A 14,142-nucleotide genomic window follows, 5' to 3' on the forward strand; every position below is an offset into this window, starting at 1 on the left:
TTGAAGCTCCTCTGCACACACTGTCCACCACACAGCCATCATTAGGTGAGAAGAACTCCATTGTTTATTCAGTGTTATAAGAAATTTGTTGGCACATATTTACAGGAATACATAACTTGCTATTAATCTTACTGTGAAGTAGTAATTCATAGTTGTCTACACTTTTAGCAACAAGGGTTCAGACTTGTAACAATAGTGGAACCTTTTTTGGTGCTATACAGAACTGTTTTTTCCAAAGTTCTTTAACCCCTTAAATGGCCAGGTACACAATTCCAAAACCTAAGAATAACTCAGTCAGTTTGCACTGAAGTCCCTGTAGTTACTGAATAATAAGCAATTGTATGTAGTAAGTCTGGGATTTTAAGGGGTTGAAGAACCATATACAAGAGGTTCTCCGTCATAGAGGAGGGGAATTTCACCAATGTTTCAAAATGATCATTGCGATGTAACCAAACTCATTCGGAGGGGTTTGGTGTGAAATGGTTCATTGTAGAGAAATTTACCTACTCAGATTTCTTTACAGTGGTGGTGATGGGAACCAGGGGTCACAATGTCCACAACAAAAATATAGCCTTTTTATTTACTATCTAAAACAACCAGTGAATCTACACGCGTCTTCTGAGTGTTTATCTGTAATGTTGATGATGGTAACTTAGTGCTAAATCTGAAAAGACATGTTCTGTGTAGACGATATTTTGCAGTAGAGTGATCTGCATGTATCTCTCCAGAATTTAAAACTTCCTATTAAAGCTATTGAAAAACAGTGTCTCAGGCATCAGACAGTGTTTTCTGATCCATGTTATGTATTATTTTTTTGTAAGAGAGCTTTAAAGTTATTAAACTCTTCAGACGTCTGGTTCCCATCACTACCACTGTGAACAATTCTGACTTGGTAAGCATTTCACTAATGGAGCTTTTCACACCAAACCACTCTGAATGACTTTGTTTATATCTCAACTATTTAATTATGCAGGAATTCTGAAAAAAGGGTGGAATTGCCCTCCTGTTAAATAACTCTTTAAAACCACTGGCTTTAGGAAAGAACCCTTGAAGAACCCCTTTTTTAAAAGTGTAGTGTCATCATCTGTGATTTCTTCAGTATTCAGAATATTTAATTAAAGACTGATATAGAATGTTTTTTTTTTGTACACAGAGTTTCTTGAACAGTATTAAACTAAAATGAGGTGAAAACAGGAGAAATGAATGGGAAGTTAATCTGCATGTTTGCATTTTTGTTTCTGACTTCTGCTTTTTTACCACAGTGAATGACATGGAAGTCATGGTGTGGCTGTGTTTCTCTCTTCTGCTCTGTTTTCTTGCTAAATGCCATGGTGAGTAAATTTCACTTGTTTGTGTGTTTATTATCATTTTACTGTCATTCGGGAGGCTGTTATATATAATATTGTTATATATAATATTGTTCTATTTTACGCTTCTGTTATGAAATTTTTACTACAGTTTGAAATCAGATACAGTGACATTAATTTCCCTTTCAAAGAAAATCTTGTTTTTCTGTCTGTTCAGTGTTTCTGTTCACTTTTACTGTCATTTTAAGATATGAATTTTCAGTTATTGGCTGTTTGTCTATTATTGTTGATAAAGTGAGCTGGATCAAAACTAATGGTAAATTTAAAGGCTGTTTTTCTCAAACTTACATCAGGTTTTTTTTTTTTTTAAGGGCAAACTCAGTTCATTTATATGAACAAGTATAAAACAGAGTTGACCTGTGAAGGAAACAAATGGAAAATAAGCACAAAGTTTCACAACAAGATTGACCCGAACCATTTGGTACAGTGTGACCGCATCAAGATTGAGCTTGATGATAAAGATAAACTGGAATTTTGCAGAAATAAACAATCACAGCCAAAGTGTGTTTGTGAACTGGAAGTAAAGAGTGGATTGGTTGCCTGTGTTAAATCTCCCAACGTCGTCTATTCATACATATTCACTGTTCCAAACCCAAACAGTGAGTAACTTTTCATTCCCTGTATTATTGTTGTTAATTAGTGTCTTATTTTCTCTCTAATGTTTCTCAGTAGTCTTGCGTTCTCATCTGCTCTGTTTAGTGTGTCACATGTCATACATGTGTGCAGTAAGCAGGGTTGGGATGTAACGGAATGCAAGTATTTGGAAAATGACGTATCTGTATTCAGTCCAAGTTACATTTTGTAAAGGCAGCTTTCAGAACACAATTACTTTTTACAGTTTAGGAGAATATTTTTAGAATATTTACTTTTAGAATACTTAAGGATATAACATTTTTCAAATAAACACCATCAGTGCTTGGTAAGTAACTATTTTAAAATAAAAAAGACTTACTACAAAGAAGAACCCAAAAAAGGGCTTCTTTACCATCACCGAAGTTCCTTCTAAAGCTTGACTAGACTGATAATCACTGTGATGATCAGTTATTAATCTGAGTGTTAATAAACTGTTTTGAGGGATGACTGAACTGAACAGTCTCCTCATTGGTGCACATGTTCACAAGTGATAAGCTTAGCTTTGGTCCTGTACTGGACTTGTGTGTGTGTTCTTTGGCAAGTACCATACATGCCAGTATGCTGAAAATCAACAGCTTCTCACTTCATACTCAAATTTGTGAGATTTTATAATTGGGATGTGGCAAATTGTTGGTTTAGAACCTATTTGTCAAACACAAGGCCGGGGGCCAAAACAGGCCCATGGCACAATCCTATTCAGCCCGCAAAATTATTTTAATTTTCTATTATTATTAACCTGTTTCACCATGCACTACAGTCCCCAGCATGCCAGGTGTCTAGTTCTGACAAATAGGCTGGTTTTAAAAGCTTACCTCCTGGGGAGATTTAAAGAGGTGTAGCAGTTATCCATTGCTAATGTAGTCTATTGTTTTATGTAAGATTTAAAATTATTTTTGAATAGTTCCAGTATTCAGTCCCTGTTTTGCTGTTGCAGTTTTGACATCATTTGAATATGGCCAGTTTGGTTCATGGCAAAATGTTAAGTAAAATGAAATAAAAAAACACAGCTGTGCTTTATCAATATGTGCTTTATCAGTATGTATTCTAAGTGTATCTGAATATGTTATTTTCTATGTATTGTAATAGAGTAGATTACTGAAGACATTTAGGACAGTGTATTTATTATTCACCCATCACTACTTTTTCAAAGTATTTTGCCAAACCTGGCAGTAACCAAGACAAAGTAATACATTCTACTCTTTTCTCCCTGCAGTAACATCCACACCTGAGAGAACATCTTCACTGAAAGTAACTGAAGGTGAATCAGTGAGTTTAAACTGTAGTTTCACCTTCACACAAAAATACAAGGGTATGCCATTTGTTGTTTACTGGATTAAGACTGTTGGACAGAGCAGCACCTGTGTGTATTCTTATGATTATTCCAAGCATAATTTGCCCCAGTATGGTCACCACTGCACTGTGCAAAAAGAACTGCTTAACAGACTCTCAAACCAAACCAAAGAACTGAACAGTCACAACATCAGGATCAGTGAAGTGATGGAGTCAGACAGTGGTCAGTACCTCTGTGCTGTACAAGTGCACCCAAATAATAAAAACACTGCTAGAAAAGGAAACTGGAAGGTGATACAAAGAGTTACAGTCAGTGTTCAGAAAGACAAAAGACCACAGCCAACTGGAACCACTGTGACTCAGAAAACAACAAAGAAAACAACTCAAAAAACAACAAAGAAAACAACAAAGAAAACAACAAAGAAAACAACTGAGGAAAACATTGGTGAGTTTGCCCTGAACTGATTTTATGTGTGTATCATAGGGGAGATATAAATGACCCTCACAGCTAATCTACATTATTTTATTTCTAACTGCTGATGTTTTCACTGTTGTCTCTACACAGATGATGATCGTCTTAAGCCCTTATATGTTGCAGTTCCCATAATCCTGTGTCTTCTGCTGATTGTCTTGGTCGTGTTAATAAGAAAGAAGTGCATCACTTCACAAGGTAACCACACTGTGAAGAAATAGCTCAAAAAAAGTTCTCTGTGTTTTTATCTGGCAATTTACTAATAGCCATTTGATATTGTGATCATTTAATATATATTTACCATATTTTCTTTCATACAGGATGTCAGACTTTACAACAAAGGTGAGCTGTCGCAGTTATATTTATCTTCATTTTATGTAGACATGATTTCCATTATTGCATCAACTGTTACTCATTTCTGTTACACCATGTTTTCCTCTGACTGCTGCAGAGAAGAAGCTCCTAACATGGACTGTAAGTGTGTCAGTGTTTCAGTCGTGTCATCTTCTTCCTCTTTTCCGTGTTCAGTCGTCTCTGTAATGCTTACTGTATAATCTTTACTCATGCTATGTGCAGGTTCTCCATATGCTGTTGGAAATGTTGAGGAGGGGACTTTCTTTGGATCTAAGACGGCTGATCCAGGCCGTGAAGAATCCACACCATCTATTGAGCCTTATTCAGTCGTTAGACTGAACAGCTTATATGAATCTGGGGCTTCAGATCACAGCAGACATATTTAATCCAAAGCTGCTGATCTGTGTGTGTTAAAGGCGCCTCAGTGCAGCAGCTCACAGGCTGAAACACTGTAGAGAAGAACGCAGAGTAACAGAGTGGACAAGCTTGTTAAGTTATGTTTGTATCACCAGTCATATGCAAAAGTTTGAACACCCCCAGGTCACATTAGGTTTTATTGATTTTCTAACTAAAAATAAGTTAACATATCATCTATAGGGAACACGCTTTAACGTGATTTTTTCATATTTTAGGCACAATTTCAATTTTCCTTGCAGAGTTCCACATTTCAAGGAAAAAAAAACAAAATAAAAAACATTTCATATTTTTTTTTTCATTCCAAATAGTTAAATTCAGCAAACAAACAGTAATTGTGCATTAAGATGTGTAGAAGCATGTTCTCTGTAGAGGATGTGTTCACTTATACTCACTTAGAAAATCAAAAAATACATGTAATGTGACCAGGGTGCCCAAACAACTTTACATACACATACAAGTATCTCCTATATGCATTATAATGTTTTTCACTTTAAAGCATATATATTTCACTGCTTTTTTCAAATTTAACAGTTCCTTGTGCTAATATATAAAATAAATATCATAAATATCATATCAGTTTTGAATAATGTGTTTGTATGATTGAATCTTGTAACAGGCATTTAATATATTCTTTACCCGAATCAGTCACCAGCACAGACATTTAATGTTTGCTATCTATGATACTGTATCATTGTTTTATGCAGTCCTGTCCACCAGTGTAATTCATATGTGAAACAGCAGAGGTGATGGTGAAAGTGTGAAGGCTAGTTGGGTGGGTGTATTTGTTTGAGTGGGGATGAACTCAATGTGTTCAAGGTGTCAATAATGTTTACTAGGGTTCCTTAAAAATAGGGCTGCTCAATGCTGAAGCAACAACAAACATAGTTTTATTCTATATGTCACTAACTAAATTCTTATTTAACTTTGAATTTATATTTTAGTTACAAAATAAATGGTAATGTTATAAAATAAAATAGTAAAATCCCATTTTGATACCTACCTACATGCAGTCATTTTTTATTTTGTTTGGTTTGTTTGGCCCTCGGCTCATCACAAACACTGCACTTTGCTCCCCCAAGAAAAAAGGTTTGAGTAACCCTGATTTAAAGCGTGACAGCGTGCATGCCTTAAAACCTTAGCCAAAGTTGAAAAGAAACACCTATTTTAGCCCTAATTATCTGTTCAAAAAGTACAGTAGTGTTGGCAGCATTTTTGGTTTATAGTTGTATACTGAAATGCCATTATGACCCACCAGATTCGTTCAATCCCTACACACTACAGCAGGAGGCGCTGCCATACCACTGTAAATACAAAATCTGCTTATGATTTTCTCTGCCTTTCACATGAATGAAACAAGCAAAAACAAATAATGTAAGTATAATTATTGCAATTTGATTTCCAGTACAGTCCTATCAACTATTTTAAGAGCAGTGTATCAAGTAATGTAGAACAAACACACACACACACACACACACACACACACACACACACACACACACACATATATATCAATTTTAAGAGTTTTATGAATTCATAAGGCCAGAACAGTGAAAAAACTTCAGTTCCTGTGCTGATACATGGACTAAAAAGGTCCACTGCAGCTTTATAAAAGTTACTCTGTGGATATATTTTTAGTGTTTTTCTGGTAGCTACTTTATTTTTGAGCTTTTCCACTGCAATTTCCTTACTTTAGTGTGTGGTTGAAGCTCCTCTACACACTTCTGTTCATTATATGAGAGTTCTTAGTTCAGAAGATCTCCATCTCCATAAAGAAATTTATTTTATAGTAAATATGTAACATATTTACAGAAACACATAACTCATATGTTATTCTAAATTGAGAAAATGAGATTTAAAAGGCTATGTGACACACACACATTTGACTGAACGATTGTCTGATTCATACTTATCATACTCAGGTACATACCTGACTGTCCCTGATTGTATCTGACTGTAACTGATTATACCTGACTATGCCTGACTGTATCTGGTTGTACCTGACTGTCCCTGATTGTACCTGAGTGTCCCTGATTGTATCTGACTGAACCTGATTGTATCTGACTGTACCTGACTGAGAAAACAACAAAAAAACAACTCAGAAAACAACAACTTAACACACTTAAATATGGCATTTTCTGCACAGTTCAGTCCTCAATTTCTATTTACTTTCTGAATTTAACATATTGGGAACAAATTAAACATAAAATTTAAAATGTGCCATAACTTTTGCACAGGGTGCATTTAATGTTTATGTTTCATCAGATAAACAGTGTGTTCTCTGCAGAGGGTGTGTGAAGTTATTCACACTTAGAAAACCAATACTACGTGTCATTATATATATATCATTATATATATATACCTGAAGCAGCAAAACAACCCCAGACCATCACACTACCACCACCATATTTTACTGTTGGTATGATGTTCCTTTTCTGAAATGCTGTGTTACTTCTACGCCGGTTGTAATGGGACATACACCTTCCAACAAGTTCAACTTTTGTCTCGTCAGTCCACAGAGTATTCTCCCAAAAGTCTTGGGGATCATCAAAATGTTTTCTTGCAAAACTGAGACGAGCCTTTATGTTCTTTTTGCTCAGCAGTGGTTTTCGTCTTGGAACTCTGCCATGCAGGGCATTTTTACCCAGTCTCTTTCTTATGGTGGAGTCATGAACACTGACCTTAATATTGATGGTGAGATCTTAGATTTGATGTGTTTTTATTTTTCTTTATGAATTCTAAATCTTTCTAAAAGCTCTCATTGGGTGATGTGTGATGTGTACAGGTTCTCCATAAGCTGTGGGACGTGGTGAGGAGAACTAGGATCCATGAGGAATTCTACCAAGAAGATCCAGACCATGAAGAATCCACAACATCTGTTGATCTTTATGCAGCTGCCAGGCTGAATGATGGATCTGGAGCATCAGAGGACACCAAACATATTCATGATAAAGATTATCTGTTGTTTTTAAAGGGATGAATTGTAACAATAGTGTACATATATATTAAATAGTCTCCCCTTTTGATGAGAAATCATTGAGAAATGTTCAGGAATGTTCACAAATACTTCTTTCCGTTTCATATAAATCTTCATTCTAATGTATGATATCAAAATATATGTGTATTCAGAATATGCATATCCTTGTTATCTTGTTTTGGTGTGTTCTCCATGGATCAATGTATTACAATGTATGGCATCCTTGCTTCTTCCTTTGTCTACCTTTTCACGCTGTTTTCCTTTGTGTTGGGAAACTCATTATTTGTTTTTTCCTTTTGCTCTAATAACTCAAACCCATCAGTCTTACCCTGAAAAACAGCCTTGGTTTTAATTTGTGGAAGCTGTGTAAATAATAAATCAGACAAGCAAAAAACTATCTAAAGTGATGGGCCGTTAAGGATGCAGGCACTGCCGCTTGTTTTGATGTACATATGCAGAAGAGGAAAAGAAATAGCCTAGAGATAATGAAGCTCTGATCATGATGACTGAATTTCCATGGGCAATGAATGATTTTGACTGCAGGATCTGTCAGCAGTTACCAAGCAGCACTAATACAGCAGTGTTTGCCCCACTCAAATTGTCTGAATGATGATCTATCAATTGGCTAAATTTGGCAGAGAAATCTGATAATGACTCCAGGAGCCCATTTCTCCCACAGATGGAGCAATAGAGTCTGTCTGCAGACATGCACTCCCAGGCAGATGCACTCTCAGCCCCAGTGAAGTCACATGCACATGCACCCTGCCACAATGGCAGAAGCAGCCCAATGACACGATAACTTTTGGCTGCTGCTGCTGCTTAGCGACATCATCACTTAACCCATTTTTCATCCATAACACGGCATAGAACCCATCATAGAACCCATCATAGAACCCATTAAAAGTGTCTGTTGGTTCCTGGTGGTTTTCAGTAGTCACTAATGGTGTTCTGTGTTTTCCTGATGGGTTGATATCACAGTGTAAAGAATTCTGATTGTTTAATCAGGTGTTTTGGGACTGATTCCACATACATTTGATCGTTTCCTAATGGTTCCTAACAGCAATAAATCAAGCCAATTCATGTTAGGAAGCAAAACCATCCGATTTTATTTCTTACGGCGCTGCAAACACAGTACGCTGTGCCCTCTACATTGTCACAATGTTGAAATGTAATTCCTCAGAAAGTTATGACAACGTTGTCTGACAACTTTTTAGGAGGTCGACGACGTTGACAAGACGGCAAAAGTAATCGGTACTATGTTGACTGTACGTTGTCACAACCTCCTAGAATCCTTAATAAGTTCTGTTTTAATCACTATTACAGTTTTTGATAACCATTTCTAATTGTCTTCAGCCGGGCTTTCATGAGTTTCAGTGGTAGCCTTTTTGTTTTTTCTGCAAATAAACCCGACATTCATGTCTGATCGTCATGGTAGGTTTTATTTTGAAAACGTCCATATTTAATTACCTTATTATCAGTATGGCAACGCTAATATACATTCAGTGTAACTCTTGTTTCCCAACATTACGTAGTTCGCTGTTTTTCCTCATAAAACCGACAAAAACACTGCCGTGGCAGAGCAGCACTGATGTCATCATTAGGCTGACAGTGCATGTCTGCAGCCAGACCCTTCTCAGATAGAGAGACCATCCTCACACATGGGCCAAAGAGCTGGTATTCTTCAGTACATCGAAACAGAAGTTAATAAATATCGTCTGCCTGTAATAAATATCGAGGGTAGCCTGAGTAAGATGTCATGTCATAAAGAGTAACGATTCTCTGCTTTGTAGAGTCACAGTATCTCACATGCCATGGTTGCTGAATATATGACTTCACTTACCTGTGCCATACATAACGGCTCACAACCAATAAACACACCTGCCAGAGCAAACTGTTCAAACTCCCATCACTATAGCATAATAAACATAACGTGTGAGTAACTGCTTTGTCTGGCGATAAACTTGGAGTAGAACTTAAGTAGAGCCGTGGTGTAACGCCTTTGTTTGTGCTCTTGTTAGCCGTGTAGCCTTTAGCATGCTAACGAGCCAGCTAGCAGAGGAACGTGATGAAGCTGTATCAGAGGTCATGTATAACAGGTGGAGTAGTTTGTAAACTAAAGTTCAGTAAATCAAATGTTAAAGTTTTGAAATGTTAAACATAGGTAACAAACTTTTTGTCCGCCATTATTTTGGCGTTTCAAAAGGGAAATGAGTCCGTTCGCAAGTTCTGCTGCTGAATTTGACACTGATGTTCGCTCAGTTCCTGGCCCCTCTGAGGACTCATCTAACACCCTTCACGTCAGTGAATAATGTAATGGAACAGCCCTTAAGATGATGCTGGGAATTCCCCCCAATAGGATATGGTCAGTCTGAATGGACTAGCGAGTTTTATAACCAGTACTGAAACTGAGAAGAAGTCAAGGTTGTTCTATGTAGCATTAACATGGCGTCTTGTCCAGAGATAAACAGAGTGGACGGTTCAGTCTATGACCGAACCACAGCTGTTCTGAGGACAGCTGAGAAACAGTAGCTGCTGATTGGGTGGTCTCATTACTGTTTACACATTGAATCTCAACAGTTGCTAATCAGTGATTGGAGGGCTGAGAAAATAAGGCAGAGCGTCCACTGTTAGAAATAAAGGTTCTGTGCAGGTACATTTTTTGTTCATCAAAGTACAAACAACATAAATGTACTATCAAAGGTACAACAGTAGTTTTAAGGTCCAGTTGTGAACCTTTAATAGGTTTTTCCCAGTGGAAAAGTACAAATTGAGTAGAATTGTCACCTCACAGCAAGGAGAGCCTGGCTTTGATTCCCCAGCCGGGCGACCAGGGTCCTTTCTGTGTGGAGTTTGCATGTCCTATCCATGTCTGTGTGGGTTTTCTCTGGGTGTTTTGGTTTCCTCCCACAGTCTAAAGACATGCAGTCAGACCAACTGGACATGCTAAATTGCCCCTAGGCGTGAGTGTATGTGTGTGAATGTATATGTCTGCGTGCCCTGCAATGGACTGGGAACCCAGAAGGATAAGCAGCTTAGAAAATGTGTGTGTGTATGTGTGTGTGTGTGTGTGTGAGAGACGAGACAGGGTGTGTGGAGTCAGTACAACTTAGAAAATATAATTTCAATGGATTATAGTACAGTTATGTTCCCTGACTAAAGGTACTGAGATGTACCCTTGAGGGGTACCAAGCAGAACACATGATGAAATAACACTAACATTAACTCAGAGGCAAATGTAGAAGCTAGATAACTGCACAAAATCACTACTGTTACACTGTCTTAGAAATGCAGCTTAATAAATGTTTTACCCCATTTGATTTGATTGGGTAGACTAGGCTGTGCCCCTGAGTGGCTCCCACAGTATCAGAACAGCGCTCTTTGGCAGACCCACCTTTGCTGCTGGAGGGAATTTTTGCTGTGTGTGATTCAGTTGCCCCCCAAAAATCTTTGGTACATTTTACCAACTAGATTGGTCCTGTTCATTAGACGAGTGCATCCACAAGGCACCTAAGTAATGAACAAACAAAAACAAACCCTCACACAAACTGAAAGGATATTTGGGGTGATCTTTCCTGGTTTCGGTATTGTAGCATGGCCTGTGCTACCCCGGGCTCAAGGAGGACGCTGGAGGCAGGGTTCAGTGTTGCAGCAGCCATATTTTTAATTCCAAGTTCAAACAAACAATACAAACTCAAACAAACCAGCACTGCTCTATGCTAAGCTGGCCACTTTTCAGCGGCTTCAGCCAGACTTTTCAGTCCTCCTAAGTAAGCTTTTCAGCTCTTCACTCAGTCGCTCTTGTGGCTGTGGCTGCTGCTTTTTTTTAATATATATATATATATATATATATATATATATATATATATTTTCTCTCTCTCTCTCTCTCTTTCTCTCTTAAAAGGCGCTCACGCTGTCAGCCACATCAGCATCAGCTGCCTCTCATTAAGGAGCACCCGGGCCGAGAGGGAAGGAGAGCTCGCTGCTCCGCCTCCACGTCACGGCCCCCAGCTTGCAGCTCAGCCGCCCGGGTCGAACGTAAGGCGTAGTGGAGCGGCCTCGCTGTGTAACAGGGGGCGGGGCCCAGGCGGCAGAGTTCGGGACTCGCTCCTTGCCCTGGTGCCTCTCGTTGCCGGCACCGTCGTCGTCTTCCTCCTCCTCCCGCCGTCACTCGGGTTACTCGGAGGAGCTCGGGCTTTGCGCTCCGCCCCCTCCCCACTTGCAACTCTCTCCCTGCCGTCCTGGCCGAGGTTCGTCGCCCGGGACCCGCCTTCCTGCCGGCTCTCGCGGCCGTCATCGTCGGGGCCCGGGGGGCGGGCGCATGCCTCAAAATCCAAGACACCTCTAACGGTATAAAAGAACTGCAGGAAAACCAGAGTTGGGATCCTTCTGCATTCGTGGTGCACCAGTGGGGGTTTGTGGACAAAACTACTGTTAGTTGTTTCTGATCACTGTTGTTATGTTGGTGTGGGATCTATTCATGATGTGACTGATTCGCTGTATGACCGGTCCCAGACTGGAACTTTCCGTTGAAGATGACTTCAGTTATTAAACAGTCTTGGCCCACATACTTGCCTTCATATGATGGTGGTGACACTGATAGTGTCAAGGAAGTAAACTGTGAGAAAAAATCTTATATTATGATGATAAGATTAGCTGCATTTTATATTAATCAAGTAGTTAGCTTTAATCAAACAGCATTAGCATTCTGCCTGGTAACAAAGTATAATCAGCAGAAGACGTATAAACTGACATGCTGACAATGAATAAGATAATGTCTGTCTCTGTGGTTGATGGTCATTTATTGAAATGAAGTAATCACCTTCTAGAAATAGAGCTTCTGTCCTGATCTTAAAGTTTACTTCAGTGTGGGTTTGAAGCTCTAATGCACACACTGTCCACCACAAAGCCGTCATTAGGTGAGAAGAACTCCATTGTTTATTCAGTGTTATAAGAAATGTGTTGGCACATATTTACAGAAATAAATAACTTGCTGTTAAATCTTACTGTGAAGTAGTTATTTGTAATTATCTACACTTTTAGCAACAAGAGTTCTGACTTTGACTCGTAACAATGGTGGAACCCCTTTTTGGTGCTATATAGAACCGTTTTTCCCAAAATTCCTCAACCCCTTTAATGGCCATGGACCACCGGCAGGCCCAAAGTTTTATTACACAGTTCTGTAACCTAAGAATAACTCAGTTTGCATTGAAGTCCCTGTAGTACTGAATAAGTATGTATGTAATAAGTCTGGGATATTAAGGGGTTGAAGAACCATATGCAAAAGGTTCTCTAGAGCAGGGGAATTCCACCAATGTTTCATAATTACTGCATAATTCCATCATTGCGATGTAAGCAAACTCATTCAGAGTGGTTTGATGTGAGATGGTTCACTGTAGATAAATTTGCTTACTCAGATTTCTTCACAGTGGTGGTGATGGGAACCAGGATTTACAGTGTCTATAACACCAATATAGCCCTTATATTTATGATCCAAAACCACCAGTGAACCGACACGCGTCCTCTGAGTGTTTATTTGTAACGTTGATGCTGGCAACTTGTGCTAAATCTGAAAAAAATGTTTTGTTTGGGCAGTATTTTGCGGTACAGTGATCTGCATGTATCTCTTCAGAATTTAAAACATACTGTCTAACAGTGTCTCAGGCATCAGGCAGTGTTTTCTGAACCATTTTATGTATTATTTTCTGTGAGGAAGCTTTAAAGGGTATTAAACTCTTCAGACGTCTGGTTCCCATCACTACCACTGTGAACATGTCTGACTTAAGTTTCTCTGGCACCAGTTTACATCTTAACTATTTTATGCTGCAGGAATTCTAAATAAATTGGTGAAATTCCCCTTTAAGTATTCAAATGACTCTATATGATCTTTGGCTTTAGTAAAGAATTCTTGAAGAACCCCTTTTTTAAAAGTGTAGCATCATTGTTTGTGATTTCTTCATTATCCAGCATTTTTAATTAAAGGCTGATAAAGAATGGCTCTGTATTTATTGTACACAGACTTCCATAAATACTATTAAACTAAAATGAGGTGAAATGAATAGGAAGTTAAACTGCATGATTGCATTTTTGTTTCTGACTTCTGCTTTTTTACCACAGTGAATGAAATGGAAGTCATGGTGTGGCTGTGTTTCACTCTTCTGCTCTGTTTTCTTGCTAAATGCCACGGTGAGTCATTTTCACTTTTTAATGTGTTTATCATTTATTGTCATTCAGGAGGCTGTTGTATATAATATTTTTACTATAGTTTGAAATCACTGACATTAATTTCCCTCTCAGCTAAAATCCTGTTTTTCTCTCAGTTCAGGGTTTCTTTTCACTTTTACTGTCATTTTGAGAAATGACCTCTGGGTTAATTTCAGTTTAACTGTTATTATTAATAAGGTGAGCTGGATTAAAACTAATGGTAAATTTGAGAGCTGTTTTCCTCAAACTTACAGTAATTTCTTTTTTGTTTTTAAGCCCAAACTCAGTTCATTTATATGAATGAGTATAAAACAGAGTTGACCTGTGAAGGAAACAAATGGAAAATAAGCACAAAGTCTGACAACAAGATTGACCCGAACCGTTTGGTACAGTGTGACCGCATCATATCTTTTTGTAACAGCATTCAGAACACA

General features: G+C 38.3%; 1 protein-coding gene across 1 annotated transcript; it reads left to right on the top strand.

Annotated features, from left to right (window-relative positions):
* Nucleotides 1–4,774, top strand: LOC118817584. Its single transcript, XM_036584403.1, has 8 exons — nucleotides 1–45; nucleotides 1,263–1,331; nucleotides 1,679–1,966; nucleotides 3,214–3,735; nucleotides 3,856–3,960; nucleotides 4,083–4,104; nucleotides 4,214–4,236; nucleotides 4,339–4,774. Exons 2-8 carry the CDS (start codon nucleotides 1,271–1,273, stop codon nucleotides 4,500–4,502), a joined length of 1,185 nt encoding a protein of 394 aa, XP_036440296.1. The 5' UTR covers nucleotides 1–45; nucleotides 1,263–1,270; the 3' UTR covers nucleotides 4,503–4,774.
* Nucleotides 4,775–14,142: the final 9,368 nt, after the last annotated feature.

Source organism: Colossoma macropomum, unplaced genomic scaffold, assembly GCF_904425465.1.
Source record: "Colossoma macropomum unplaced genomic scaffold, Colossoma_macropomum, whole genome shotgun sequence".
In the NCBI taxonomy this organism is placed as follows: domain Eukaryota; kingdom Metazoa; phylum Chordata; class Actinopteri; order Characiformes; family Serrasalmidae; genus Colossoma; species Colossoma macropomum.